Source organism: Saimiri boliviensis, chromosome 2 (genome assembly GCF_048565385.1).
Source record: "Saimiri boliviensis isolate mSaiBol1 chromosome 2, mSaiBol1.pri, whole genome shotgun sequence".
In the NCBI taxonomy this organism is placed as follows: domain Eukaryota; kingdom Metazoa; phylum Chordata; class Mammalia; order Primates; family Cebidae; genus Saimiri; species Saimiri boliviensis.
Window position 1 is genome coordinate 43,655,757 of NC_133450.1, and position 14,724 is coordinate 43,670,480.

Sequence of the window (14,724 nt, forward strand, 5' to 3'; positions counted from 1 at the left end):
TTGTTTTCATAGAAGAGAAGAAATAAAGAAACCAATTTATCCCCAACAAACAAAATGTACTTTTAATATATAGGCTTCTGGTTTATACCATCGAACCCATAGTTTAACTGGGTTCATCTTCAGAGTTAGAAACTAACTCCATTAACTCAATACTAATAATTTTCTTTTTAAAAAATACACAATTTTTAATAATAATTTTCTTCACTTATGAAAGTAACACATGTTCCTTGTTGGAAATTTGGAAAATATAGTAAATAAATCAAAAGAAAACAGAAAGCACATATAATCCTATTGCTCAGAAAGAACCACTGAAGCATTGTTTTTCATTATATGCCCATATTTTTTCCTTATGTAAAACATATATATATATATCATTTTAAAATTTTTTCACATTATTAGATCTTAAAATGATTTTTATGACTGTATATTTTAATATGTGATTATAATTTTAAAAAGCATTTTACTATAGATCTTTATGTTTCTAATTGTTGGCAACACAGCAACAAACATTCATGAGAATGATTCTTTAATTGCAACTCCAAAATCTTTTTCAGAGCAGGTTTTAGAAACAGGATCACTCGTTCTTAGACTTTCTGCATTGTTAAGACTTTTTTTTTTTTTTTTGAGACGGAGTTTCGCTCTTGTTACCCAGGCTGGAGTGCAATGGCGTGATCTCGGCTCACCGCAACCTCTGCCTCCTGGGCTCAGGCAATTCTCCTGCCTCAGCCTCCTGAGTAGCTGGGATTACAGGCATGCGCCACCACGCCCAACTAGTGTTTTGTATTTTTAGTAGAGACGGGGTTTCACCATGTTGACCAGGATGGTCTCGATCTCTCGACCTCGTGATCCACTCGCCTCAGCCTCCCAAAGTGCTGAGATTACAGGCTTGAGCCACCGCGCCCGGCCAAGACTCTTGATAAATACTGCTACGTAGACTTCAAGGAAGTTTGTACCAATACTTTCTTCCAATGGTAGACTGTGAGAATGCCGTATTCTCAAATACTGATCCACCTGCCTTATTTAATTTACATTATTACTGGTGAAGTTGAACATCTTTTGATGTGTTTATACTAGCCATTTAAAAAATCCTTTTTTTGTATATTGCCTTTCTTGTCTTTGGCTATTTGTCTATTCATATCTTCATCTTACTTGTTTGTGAGAAATCTCTAAGACTTTAATTTGTTACATTTGATTTCTCTACAATTTAATTTAAACAACTGTTTGAATTCAGAATAGACTTATCATTCCTTTATATGGTATAATTTTTATTTTTGGGATAGAACTTCCTATAGTGGTTCAGGTTTCAAGAGTTGAATCAAAACCTAAAAAAATTTCTGGAACCAGTGTTACTAACTTTTAATTCTCAGAAGCAAGCATTAACAAGACAAAACAAAAACTATCTCTTACTATCATCATTTCTTGAACAAAAGGCTATTTGACATTAAAAAAAAAAGTATAAAAGCTGTAAGTTTAGGGGAAAAAAAACACTTTTAAGTAAAATGAATTTGGCTTTATAAAAATTTACTATGTGGCCCTTTTGTTCCCAGTTTTCATCATAGACTGGTGAAAACTTGTCCCACATTGTGGCACCTACCTATAGATCAGCATTTGGGAACCACGTATCATAAAAAAAAAATAACTGTCTTCTTTCCTTGAAAACAGGGGTGGAAGCTTTATTTCCGTATCTTCAGGATATAAAACATTCTAGGAACTCATTAAATATTCATGAAACAGTATTTCGGTTTTGCAATAGCATTTTGTTTTAATATTTCTGGTGCTTCGGTTTAAAAATCTCTCTTAAATTACAGTGAGTCCAGTCCATTACAAAGATTAAAACTCAAAAAACCTCTTAAATTTTCTTAGGGATACCAGTTCATTCTCTAAACATAGTTATCTCTAGACATCAGGAGCAACTTAACAACAGATTTCTCATTCAGAAAGGTAAGACAGTGAGTATTATTTCAATAAAAATTAGAACTGTAATTGTTATCTAGATCAAGTTTGCAAATAGCCATTTATATTTGTTTTTCCCTAGTCAATACTAATTATGATGGAGTATTTTCAGAGAAAACATCTCTTCCTATTTCCTTCTCCCAGATAATCTCTTTTCCTGATAATAATGGTAAGTGAATGACAGACACGCAGCTTATTACATTTTAATTTACCTTATGTGGATGTCTTATCTAGATTTCTGAAAAATTCCATAAAACTATAAGGTGTATTTATTTATTTTCCACCACTTACAAATCCCAAGCCTTCCACCGCATAAAGAAAGCCTTAGTTTGGGTATATTGATATATAAGACAAGGCCAGGAATAACAAACATTCTAATAACAACACATTTACTTTCTACAACCTAGAAGAACCAACTTACCTTATTTATATGAGAAGCATGCAAGAAGAGCATAGAAATTGTCTATGTTAGTATACACTTAAGGAAAATGATAGTAAAGATGAGTATCCCAAGGCAAATTAAAAAACTTAGAAGACAGGCATTATAAGTGAATGATTAAATTGGATCATAATCTTTTATAATATTGGAATAAACATCATAGTAAACATGCATATAAAACCAAGAGACTATAGAGGCAGAGGCAGCAGAAGTTTTCAATCATTGTGAAACCATATATAAAAACAGAGCGAACAGAAAAAGCCAAATTTTCATGGACAATGTTTATAACAAAACCATATGACAAGGTTGCTCTATAGGCTCCAAAAGAAGTTGGTAGAAATAAACCACCAACAACACAAGACCTGCATGGTATCCATGTGAGAGAAGAAGGAAGTGTCAGGGCAGCATCTGATGGACCTGAAAGCAGGAGAGCCCCAAAATAGTCAACAAATATTCACTGGAAGTGTGGAGACCAATTTATAGCACTTGAAATAGGGAGGAGTTTTGCTCTTTTAAATACCAGATGAGTATATGATATCTACAGTAAAAAGGTCTGAAGGGGCCTGATACAGTGGCTCCTGTAATCCTAGCACTGTGGGAGGCTGAGACAGGAGAATTGCTTGAGACCAGGAGTGTGAGATCAACATAGGCAACGTAGTGAAACCCCATCTCTAGAAAATTATTTTTAAAATTAGAAGGGTGTGGTGGAATGCACCTGTAGTTCCAGCTATCCAGAAGGCTGAGGCAGGGAAATCACTTGAGCCCAGGAAGTTGAGGCTGCAGTGCACTCCATGACTGTGCATTGCACTCCAACCTGGGTGGCAGAGTGAGACCCTGTCTTAAAAAAAAAAAAAAAAAAAAAAAAAAAAAAAAAAAAAAAAAAAAAAAAAAAGAAAGAAAGAAAAGAAAAGAAAAGAAAAGAAAAGGAAAAAGAAAAAAGAAAAGTCTGAAGGAAGCAGTCCCTTTCTCTAGCCCCTATGAATCTAAAAACTATTCCACTAGGACTCCCTTCAAGACAGAATACTTCTCATAGAAGAAACTACTGGCGCTAAACTAAAAATTAAACAGGATAAGGACAAGAGACGCAAATAAAAAAGAAGGTCTAAAGTGGAAGATTGGAATAGAGCCAAAAGCATCTCAGAAAGTAAGAATTAAAATTTTCAAACAGTGCATATAAACAACAGAAGAGGAAGATCTGTGAAGTTAGAAAAGCTTCCTGAACCTCACCTCATTTTAAACATTAAGAAAAACTAATTTCACTTACAAATGAGCAGAGAAAAGTACTGAGGTCAAATCCAAGATATAGAAGCTATGGTGGGATTGTAGAGAGAAGGAAGACAGAGATTAATATTGCTGCTGGCAATAAAAGTACACCAGAAAGATATGTTCAAGAAACATCATGACTATTAACTTACCATTTAAAAACAAAAAGATGTTAAGAATGATATGAGACATAAAATAACAATATAAATCTGGATTACAAAAACTAAAAAACTATTTTAAAAAGTAGAGTGAAAGGACCCAGAAAAAAATGAAATAAAATAATTTAAGAAATAAAAACTAAATCAGTCATATCCGAGAGTGAATAAAAAACAGATAACACTTTTAAGAAAAATACAAGGTGAAAAAGTGAAAAAATTTGAAGATAAGAAATCAATAGAGACAAAAAGGATTCAAGAGAAAGTGACAAATACTGATGATAAAGAAGATTTCACTTATGGATAATGAGAGTCCCTGAAGAATAAGACAAAAGCAAGGAAACAGAAAAAAATGCTAAAAATTTCCCATTCAAAACATCTTTCCTGAAAGAAAAAAAGTGATTTTAAGCTACATATTGGAAGATGATACTGTGGATCTGAAGAAAACAACCCAGAACAACCAACACCAAGAAAAAATCTAGTAAACTTACAGGAGTTTAAAGAAAACTGAAGAAGTTATTTGGCTATCTAGAAGGAAGAAAACCTTGTGACTTATAAAGGACAAAAAAAATCACACATTCTCATCAGACTTTCTACAGAAATTCTTTGTAATAGAAGAAAATGAAGTAATATTTACGATGCACCCCAAAATAGTGAGCCAAAGATTTTATACCTACCAAAACCACATTTCAGGTATAAAGGACATAGCTAAACTGTTATTAACATTCAGTAGCTGAAGGGATATTGTTCCTATAACTCCTTCCTGATGATCTATAATAGAATATATTCAGACAATCAAAATGTTTAGAGAGATACCAACATAAAGACTGGTGATGAGAAGTAAATATACAATTGCCAATTAATTAAAAGGGAGAGTATACAGAGCATAAGGCTACCTGCTGTGACAATATAGTTATAGTATGATTATTTAAATTATTTTTTAAATTGGGAAGAATGGGAAGAACCTACACAAAATTTTTAGAAAATTTTTCCAGTAAATAATATTGGGGTATAAGTACTGTCACCATTATGTGTATAATAGTAGATAAAACAATGAGTAATTATTAAATATTCTATCATCTTGTATCCTTAAGAATCAGGATTCTTGGTATGAGAAAAGTGTATATATGTAAGTAATAGAAAAGCAAAAGTAAAAAGCTTTGTAGTCTTGAACTTGAATTGGAAGTATAAAAAATTCATGAGTTTATACACACATGCACACATATTCATAACCCCTCCAACAAGTTCAGCCCAGTGAAAAGACCTAGAAATAATGATCAATTGGATTGTATTCCTGAAGGACCATTTCTCTCTAAAAGGTTCTGGCCAGGCATGGTGGCTTATGCCTGTAATCCCAGCACTTTGGGAGGCTGAGGCAGGTAGATCACCTGAGGTCAGGAGTTAGAGACCAGCTTGGCCAACATGGTGAAACCCCATCTCTACTAAAATACAAAAATTAGCCGGGCATGGTTATGTGTGCCTATAAGTCCAGTTACTCGAAAGGCTGAGGCAGGGGATGCGTTGAAGCTGGGAGGTGGAGCTTGCAGTGAGCTGAGTGCATGCCACTGCACTTTAGCCTGGGCAACAGAGAGAAACTCCATCTCCAAAAAAGAAAGAAACTAAGCCTTGAAGACATGGCTGATACCATGACTGCAACAGAAAATATGCAAGATGTGTATGAAACATCTTTGTATACCAAGTGTCAAAGAAGCTATCAAAGACCATTAGGGTCATGGAAAAAGAAGTTAACTTTGAAAAGCTCTCACTGGTTAAGGATGAGACAATCTGAGCTTCAATCATGTTAAAAATTGCAATGGATTGAATATAACCAAATATGGATAAGTCCCTGCATTTATACTGATATTAAAACAAGAGTTGCTCACTTTGGGAAATGATAGGGAACCAATTCATTATCTTGCAAATTGGTGGATAAGAATCTATTCCGTACTTTCTATGTGAATGCTACCACTGGGAAATAAAATAATAGATAATGAGAAATGCCTCTTTGTAAAAGCATTCCAAATAATAAAGGAAACAATGATAGAATAAGAATATCACCATTTTGTAATCCCCAATGGCAGTAAGTAATAATGGCTTCTGGCATCATAAAAGTGAGACAATAAGATATCATGTTTCTCCTACAGTCTTGTCAAACATTAGTTTTGCCAGAAAAAAATGGAACCTAGGTCTGATCTTATCTCTGGATCCACTGGCCAATTTTTAGGAAATACAGAAGATGGAAGGCATATAGGATGTATCTTAAGTAAGCAAATCCCAGGCTGTGAGAAATTCTTTGGGTTGAAAGGCTCAAGTAATTCTAGAAATAAACTATGGGAAATGGAAGGGAAATCTATCAATTAAAAGAGACTTAAAAGAGTACAAAGATGTTAAGTTGATCTCTGGGTGGTTAGAATGTTTCCTTGTTGACCTACGTTTTCTGTCTTTATGCAATGCATATAAACTTCCTCTGTAATAACAGGTTGTTACAAATAATGTAACTTGTTGCCAAAAGCAACAAAAAATGCAGTACATTTTTTTAAAATGGCAAAACCAAATTATTGTGCTAGAGATGTATTTTTGGGTGACAGAACTGTCAGGGAAAAATCCAGGAAGAAGATTACTGCAGAGGTCAGGATAATGATTTCTTATGGGGAGAGGAAGGCCAGGGGCCATGGAAGAGGCTTTTGCCCTAGGTGGCAAAGGTTTTATTTCTTGGATGCTAATTACAAGCATGTTCACCTGATAACAATGTACTAAGCCATATGTGTATAGCATGTAATTTTCTGTATCTGTGTTTTATTTTATAATAAAAAGATGAAGAAATACGCATAGACATCCATGCAGTGTTTCTTCTCTCTCTGGCTACCTCTAATATCCTTATAGTCATTTTTAGAGACTTGACATTTGAAAGGTCTATAAGCTAGCTATCTTTACTCATCCTAAAATTTGAAAATACCACTTTGGCATAAAATTTACCCAGTTCCCTTATCTGTAAAATGACAAGGGTAATAGTCATTTAACAAGTAGGCTATGAGGCTGTGATAATGAAAATAACTTATGTATTAAAGGTGAACACCACCACCACGTGGCAAAATAAATGCTGGGCAGCTGGGTAAGCTCATTCGCTATTTAAGTGTCTTGAATGAGTTTACTTTTCAAATCTGTGCTTAAGCAAAATTATAATGACTGTTATAACCTTTGGAAGTGCTGGCAAATAAATAATAAAAATAAACATACCAACAATCTACATAGACTCCTGAGACCGCTTTTAAAATACCCGTTTTTCCTTAGTTGCATACTGAATTCAGACTATCAGGGATTCTATTTACTTTTTTTTAAAAGGGCTTGGGCCTACCAAAAAAGCAAGGAAGTGACTGTAACACTAACTCTAAACCTAACGGCAATAAGTAAAAGAAATAGCTCCCATTACATTGGTAGAAGAAATAATGTAAAGGTGTTGATATAGTGGCAAGCAGGTGGAATAGAGAATAAATTAGAGCTGAAAATGATATATTCTGATGAGATAAGTGACTGACCTGGGACCCATGTAAACAGGGGATGTTGGGTTGAAGTTCTGGAACTACGTACGTAATTATTTTTGTTATATGATATATAACAAAATAAAAGCCAGACAAGATCCATGCCTATGTGTACATGTGCATTCCTGTATTGTCCTATGATATACGAGAGGGCAAATACAAATTCAACAAGATCTATGCATGTGATATTCAGGTAGAAAGGACAAGGCAGAAAGCAAGAGAAATTACAACCTGGATGAGCAGATGGGAGGAACTGACCATATTAAGATGTGAAGTGGTGAACTAGAAAATGAAAAAGAAATAGGGACTAATGAGAAAGAAAGAAAGAAGAGTGGGAAAAAAAAACAGTAGAAAAAAATGGAATTTATACCAGAGGACATTTTAAATACAAACTTGAGAAGTTATTTTAACATATTTATTTAAAGTAGCTAGAAATGAGATATGACCATTGGTACAGATTTGGTCTGCAAATAGAAGTTCAACCTAAGACATGTTTTAGAGAAAGTAACATAATATAGTATATGTATTTAGGCTGATTCAGGCTGTATAATCTTGGAAATGGTAGACATGAAGCCATAATTACAAAAATAATTTATCCATTATTTTATTTTACATAAATATTTTCAGAAGGACAGTTCTTTTTCAAATATTTATTCCAATTTATCATTTGTCCTCTGACCTCATGATCTTTTTGCTGCAGCAAAGTTTTTTCTTTTTATTTTATAGCTCTCCTTTAGGAGTGGGCCTAACTCCTGGGCAGTGTACCCAGAGTCAGCATAGTTTTTCAAAAATATTAAATTGGCAAATTAAATTTGAATATGTTCAAGGTGTACAATGTTATGATTTGATATAACTGTGTAATGATTACCACAATCAAATTAATACATCTATCACCACATTTGCTGTGCATTAGATACCTAGAACTTGTCCATTTTATAACTGAAAGTTTATATCCTTTGACCAATATCTCCTCATTTCCCCTAGACCTTAAGCCCTGATAACCACCATTCTACCTTCTGCTTCTGTGAGTCTGACTTCTTTATATTCAAAGCAACAGTTCTTACCAAGTGGTATACATCATCTAAACAGGTAAATTCATTAAAGCTAATGTTCAGTTTTCGAAGTCCTGTTAACTTGGAGAGATCTCTCAATTTACTCAAGCTGTTTCCATGCAGATTCAGACTCTGAAGTAAAATAAAATATAAAGTACAAAATAAGACAGATTACATTCTACATCATTCTGAAATGTGGATATCTAAAATGTTTGGAACAATTACTTGACCCAATATACAAAATAAGAAAGCAGTTATTTTAAATAGCGTTAAGAAACCGTTAATAAGAAAAAAAATCTAATCTATGATGTTAAAAGGTAGTTTGCAATAGTATCACTAGACTTTGATTTTTGATTAATATGATTTCTCACTTGGTCTAAGTTTATCAGCAATTGGCATGAAATTCTTTCTATAAAATATATATGTATGTGGTTAAGGTATTTATTAGGGTAGATCTATTTCTCAGGCTAAGCAGTGAACAATGTAGACCTTAAAGATTTGGGGTATCAGATAGGAAACCTCATGGGAGAGAGATGATAGGAAAATGTGTGATGGCACTGTGATTGCAGGAAAATCTATGAGGGTACCAAACTGAAAAAGAAAGGCTGAGGGTGCTGAAGTAGGAGGACAGAAGGTCAAAGGAGGAGGTGGGAGATTGCTTACAACAACATCTATATCAGAATTTGGCCCAGACTTTTCTTGTCCATTTCCTTATAAAAACAAACATTATTACACTTTTATGCTTAAGGAGAGATCCTGATGCCTGGCTATTTTTGTCTTTATGCCATTGTGATTGGTATCAAGTGAAGACTGTATTTATGTATAGCTTGTAAAATAAACAAGGGCACAAGAAAATATATTAATGTAACTGACTACAGTATTCACAACAAATGGGTATTAATTATCATGATAAAATCAAGTATCTATCTCCCAGCTACCTTCATTCACCACCACCATCTTATGCCTTATATCACAGATGTAAAAAAATTCCTAGAAGGAAGAAACAATTAAATTTCTAACAGCTGTCAAAATTTTCTAAAATTGCTAAGGGCTAATTTATGCAGACTAGTTATTTTACAAGTCACATATGGTTATCATCCATGATATATTCTACAGAAACCTTACACTTAACATGTCCACAACTGAATTCATCTTCCCTATGTGCCTGATAAAGAGCTTCACTATCTAACATACTGTTGATCACCCCCTTTCCTTCTTTTTCTTATACATTTGATTGTAGGACTGTTTCTCAAACTGGCCATATCATTATATCACCACTATCAGTGCCTTAGCAGACTAAGGCAGTGGTAGTGGTGATGTAATGGTGCGGCTGGTTTTCTGGTTATCCAAAAAGAAATGAATAGATTTTCCTATGGATACTGCAATTGTCTTCTATGGAATTTCCATCACCAGTCTGACTTCAGTTAATTCCATTCATTAGCTGTCAAAGTTAAGGTATTTAAAGAAAGTTTGTTCCTTAAACAGGAGAATCTAAACTTCTAAATTTGGCTTCCAAAATCCATCCTAATTTGGCTACAACCTCAGACTCTTCCAGCCTGGGCTTCACATGTCTTTCTTGAATTCCAACCTACATCTTTACCCTCCACCATTGTAACATTATATTCTAGGCATACTCAAATTTTCAGTGTTCCCTGAAAACATCTGGATCTTTCAAAACCATGTTCCTACAGATAAGAATATTTTATCTGTCTGGAAGATGTAAACAACTAAATTTCTCATGTCCTTCAAAAATCCACTCAAACCTCACCTCTTTCTGTTAATCTCTCCCAGTAACTGAGCTTCCTACATGTGTTCACATATCTATTTCCTCCACTAAACTGATGTTTTTGAGGCAGGTAAACCAATTTCTTACTAAAATGTAAATCTTGATATTAGAGTGCAGAAATAATAATTTATCAGTACTGTCAGCCAGAAGATTGCTATTATACTGCATGTTTGTGGACACAGGGCTTCTGTTGTGTAGCTCTAGAGGCATCCTACTCCCTCCATCTTGTGTTCAGTTCTATTCAGTTATATGATGAATGGCACCCAAAGTGCACACTAAACAGAATATAATGTGAATTCTACTTTCTGGGGTTGTGCAATATTGCAATAGTAGAGTACAGAAAGCCTGGTTAGAAGACTGGGATAAGAGTCTAGGTCAGAAACTGTAGTAGTTTGGATAGAGTGGTAGCAGCAGATCTGAAATGAACACATCTGCAAGTCAGATATGAAAGTAGACCTAGTAGCTCAATAGAATTGTCTCAGCATAAAGTAAGTCGCTTTAGTAAGTAACCTGATTTCTATTGATTAATTTTGTAAAGATAAAGATCCCATATTCTATGATGATTAATTCTAGAAACTGATTTAAAACTTATCTGCCTTTATCTTAATCATTTAAAGAGAGCTTATTGGTTATTCAGGAATAAAATCCATTGCTAATTGGAAGGCCACCTCATATGGCTGTTCAGCACTTGAAATGTGGCTAGTCTGAATGTGCTAAGAGTGTAAAATATACTTCAGAATTAAGAATTAGGATGAAATTATCTCACTAATGAATATTCATACTAGTTTTATGTTAACAGGATAATATTTTAAATATGCAGGAGCTATAGTTTGAATGTGTCCCCCAAATGTTCATGTGTTGGAAACTCAATCCCTCTGCCTTCATTAATGGACTAATGTCACTTTCAGAGGAGTGGATCTATTATCTTGGGAGTAAATTTGTTATAAAAGCAGTTCTCTCTGGCTCTCTTGCTCTTGCCTTCTTGCCATGTAATGCCCACTGCCATTTTATGACATTGCAAGAAGCCCTTATCAGATGCTGGTACCAAGCTCTTGGATGTCCCAGCGTTCAGAACCATGAACTAAATAAACATGTTTTCTTTATAAATTGCCCAGTTGGTGGTATTTTGTTATAGAAATAGAAAACAAACTAAGATATTTCAGTTAAATAAAATGTATTATTAAAACTAATTTTACTTTTTTAAAAAAACTTTTAAAAACATTACCAACAGAAAACTAAAAATTACTTATGTAATTCACATTATATTACTACTAGAGAGCACTGATCTAATCCATGTCGAAAAAGAGGAATGGGCACTTCAGATAGCATAGTACCTGGCATCATCAGATAGGCAGTTTAGTATCTTTTGACTTCATATGCTATATTTTGACTCCAAATGAAAGATTCCTGTCTCAAAGCTTTATTCCTCACAATACTTACCACAATATGACTGTAAACGCTAGTCTTTGCAAGGGAAAGTATTGTTTTGTCATCTAAACTAATCAGTTTTGGTCGGGCCTTGATCCTGGGCTCCATTTTTATTACTTCATCATCAAATTTCAAATCCTTGGAAAATACTGATCCTTCTGATTTTTTTTTGCTTTCCTGTAGAATAACATTGTTGAACACAGAAAATAAAGAGTCCGCCTTGACCTAAAATAAGAAATTAAAATATTGCAAAATCAGTAGCTGTATTTATCATTTTGAAAAACAGGCTATGTAGAAAAGATGAGTTGACATTTTTAGTTATACAGTCATATCTGTGATGATCAGAATCACATTAGGACATCTATAGAGCAGATTAAAATTTTAGGCTATGTATGGTATATCTATTCCCACCCAATTAAAATTTCTTAAAAACTGGCAAAAGGTAATTTTAAAATATTTCATAACAGTGAAGAGGGTACCTACAAAGGCCTAGAAATTGTGACACACAAATCAGAAAGGACTGAATTGGCAGGTAAATAGGAGCAGAAATGTAACCTATGGCTAAAAAATATGCAGGAGACAAATGCTTTCAAAATCAGATCCAGAGAAACTTGATGATTAGAGTGAATAAAGAGCAATTAGTTATCTTGATTGTCAGGTAATTAAGTAATTATGGTAATAATTGTTAAGGAATGAGCAAGAGCCACACGAACAAACAGAATTTGTTCTAGAAGAAACCAAAATATTTCATTGAGAATTTTTTAAAATCTAGGACAACAAAGTATCTATAATAAAATAAGGTGCTATGGAAAAGAAAAGGACATACATTTCAAAGCTAAAATGAAAACAATTATTAAAATAAAAAATTTAGTACATACTTTGAGAACCAAGTAGATATGGTAGCAGATCAAATTAGCAATGTGGAAGCTAAGATTAAGAAAATATTTCAAAACAAATAATTTTAAAATAGAGTGTAAACTAGAAGAGGAAAAATTAAAAGATACAGAGGATCAATTTGGAAAATCTAATATTTAACTAATGAGGGGATCCAGAGGGCTTAACAGAAAATGGAAGAGAAGAAATAACCAAGGAACTAAAAGAAGCAAACTTCCCAGAAGAGAAGAAAGAATTGAATCATAACATCGAAAGAGCTCATAAAGTGGCAAGCAGGGAGGATGATGGAACTAAGGTCTTTTCTGACATCACTGAACGGTTACAACTGCCGGGTACTGCCCACCTCTTGGCTTCTTGTTATGTGAGTTAAATAAACTTCTATCTGTTTACTGTTTGTCTGGATTTCTGTATCTTTTGCTAAAGGCATAATTGACTAATATAATCCTATTCATTATAGCAATATAAAATATAAATTCCCAGAACTAAACTTAGTAAGAAATGTTGGAGACCTCTACAAAAAAAACTGTAAGAGAGGACCTGAGTAAACGGAGTAGATTATCACGTCCTAGAACAAGAAGTCCAATACTACAGAGTAGTCAGTTCACACCAAATTAAATTTTAAATTTAATATAATTTCAATCACATTTTAATGGGATTTTAAAATAGAACTTGACAAGCTATTCTAAATTTCATTTGGAAAAAGAAAATGTTTAAGAATAGTAAAAAAAAAAGTTTAAAAAGGTGAGTGGTGACAGAGGAAGGGGATTTTCCCTATCACATATCAAGACATATGAAGTTTGTAATAACCAAAACCAACATGATAGTGATCCAAAATTAGATGAAAGGGTTCAGTGGAACAGAATAGATTCATATAGACAGATTCCTTATTTATGCAAATAATTCTAACAATAAGGATTGTATTTCAAAATAGAGTAGAAAAGATAATGCCTAAGTAAGTATTTATTCATTTAAAAAATGGTTTCACTACCCTTCTACCTCAAAATTTTTATAAAACAATTTCTAAGTGTGTATGACAGTGCGTGTCTCATTACATTTTCCAACAAGAGATATTATCAATCTCTTTTTTGGCCACTATGATGGGCAAAAACCAAGATATTTTATTCTTTCGTATGCTTAAAATTATTTATAGTTTTATGAATCACCTGTTATTTGACCATTTTCTATTAGACTCTGTCTTTTTTGTATTAGGAAAATTCTTACATACATTCTGGATATTAGTACTTTATCTTAGGCCAGGCATGGTGGCTCACACCTGTAATCCCAGCACTTTGAGAGTTCAAGGTGAGAGGATTGCTTGAGTCCAGAAGTTTGAGACCACCCTGGGCAACATAGTGAGATCCTGTCTCTACAAAAAATTTTTAAAATTAAAAATGTTAAAAATCATGTATCTTATATATGTTGCAAATATTTTCTGTCACTTGCCTTTTAATTTTAATTGTAACAAAACTTGCTTGTCATTTTAATTTATAATTCACAAGTTAATTATTAAGAGGTCAGCTCTCTCAATCTCCTGTATGGATTCTGAATTTTATGTCTTATTTCAAAAATCCTGTAATAAATATTTTTTATTTTCTTATGATACTTATGTAAATTGTTTTAAAACCTTTAGCCTTTTTAATCCTAGAAATTGTTTTATAGAAATTGTTTATAGAAAATTTTAAGCCTAGAAATTGTTTTATAGAAATTTTTTATAGAAAAAAGATAATGTTTAAGAATAGTCAAAAAAGCTTAAAAAGATGAGTGGTGACAGAGGAAGGGGATTATCCCTATCACATGTCAAGACATGAAGTTTGTAATAAGCAAAACAAATGTGATAGTGATCCAAAATAAGATGAAAGAGTTCAATGAAACAGAATAGATTCATATAGACAGATTCTATAATATGTGGCCACCAAAATAATGAAACATCACTCTATATGTACTAAAGTGGAAATATGTTCAAAAGATATTGTCAAAGGCAAAAAAAATCACAGAATACTTAGACCTTGTTTCTACTATGTCAAATGGTATCTGTTATTAGATATGAAGTGCATAGAAAAAGGACTGAAAGCAAACCCTTAAAACTGTTAACAGTGGATTCCCCTGGTGAAAGGGAATGGCAGTGAGGTTAAAGTAAAGGCAACTTTTCATGTTTAGTCTTCAATGTAGTTTCAATGTAGTTTGAATCTTCTAAGTAGACTGAATCTTTTCCAGC

At 33.3% G+C, this 14,724-nt stretch overlaps 1 protein-coding gene across 3 annotated transcripts in view; it reads right to left on the reverse strand.

Annotated features, from left to right (window-relative positions):
* Positions 1–14,724, reverse strand: part of LRRC9 (leucine rich repeat containing 9) — a 134,825-nt gene that overhangs the window by 75,774 nt on the left and 44,327 nt on the right. For all 3 annotated transcript variants that reach the window (XM_074393170.1, XM_074393168.1, XM_074393169.1), the window contains 2 exons: positions 11,628–11,840; positions 8,414–8,533 (listed from right to left, as the gene is read on the reverse strand). In XM_074393170.1, coding sequence (XP_074249271.1) covers positions 8,414–8,533; positions 11,628–11,840 — 333 coding nt within the window. The remainder of the gene's footprint in view (positions 1–8,413; positions 8,534–11,627; positions 11,841–14,724) is intronic.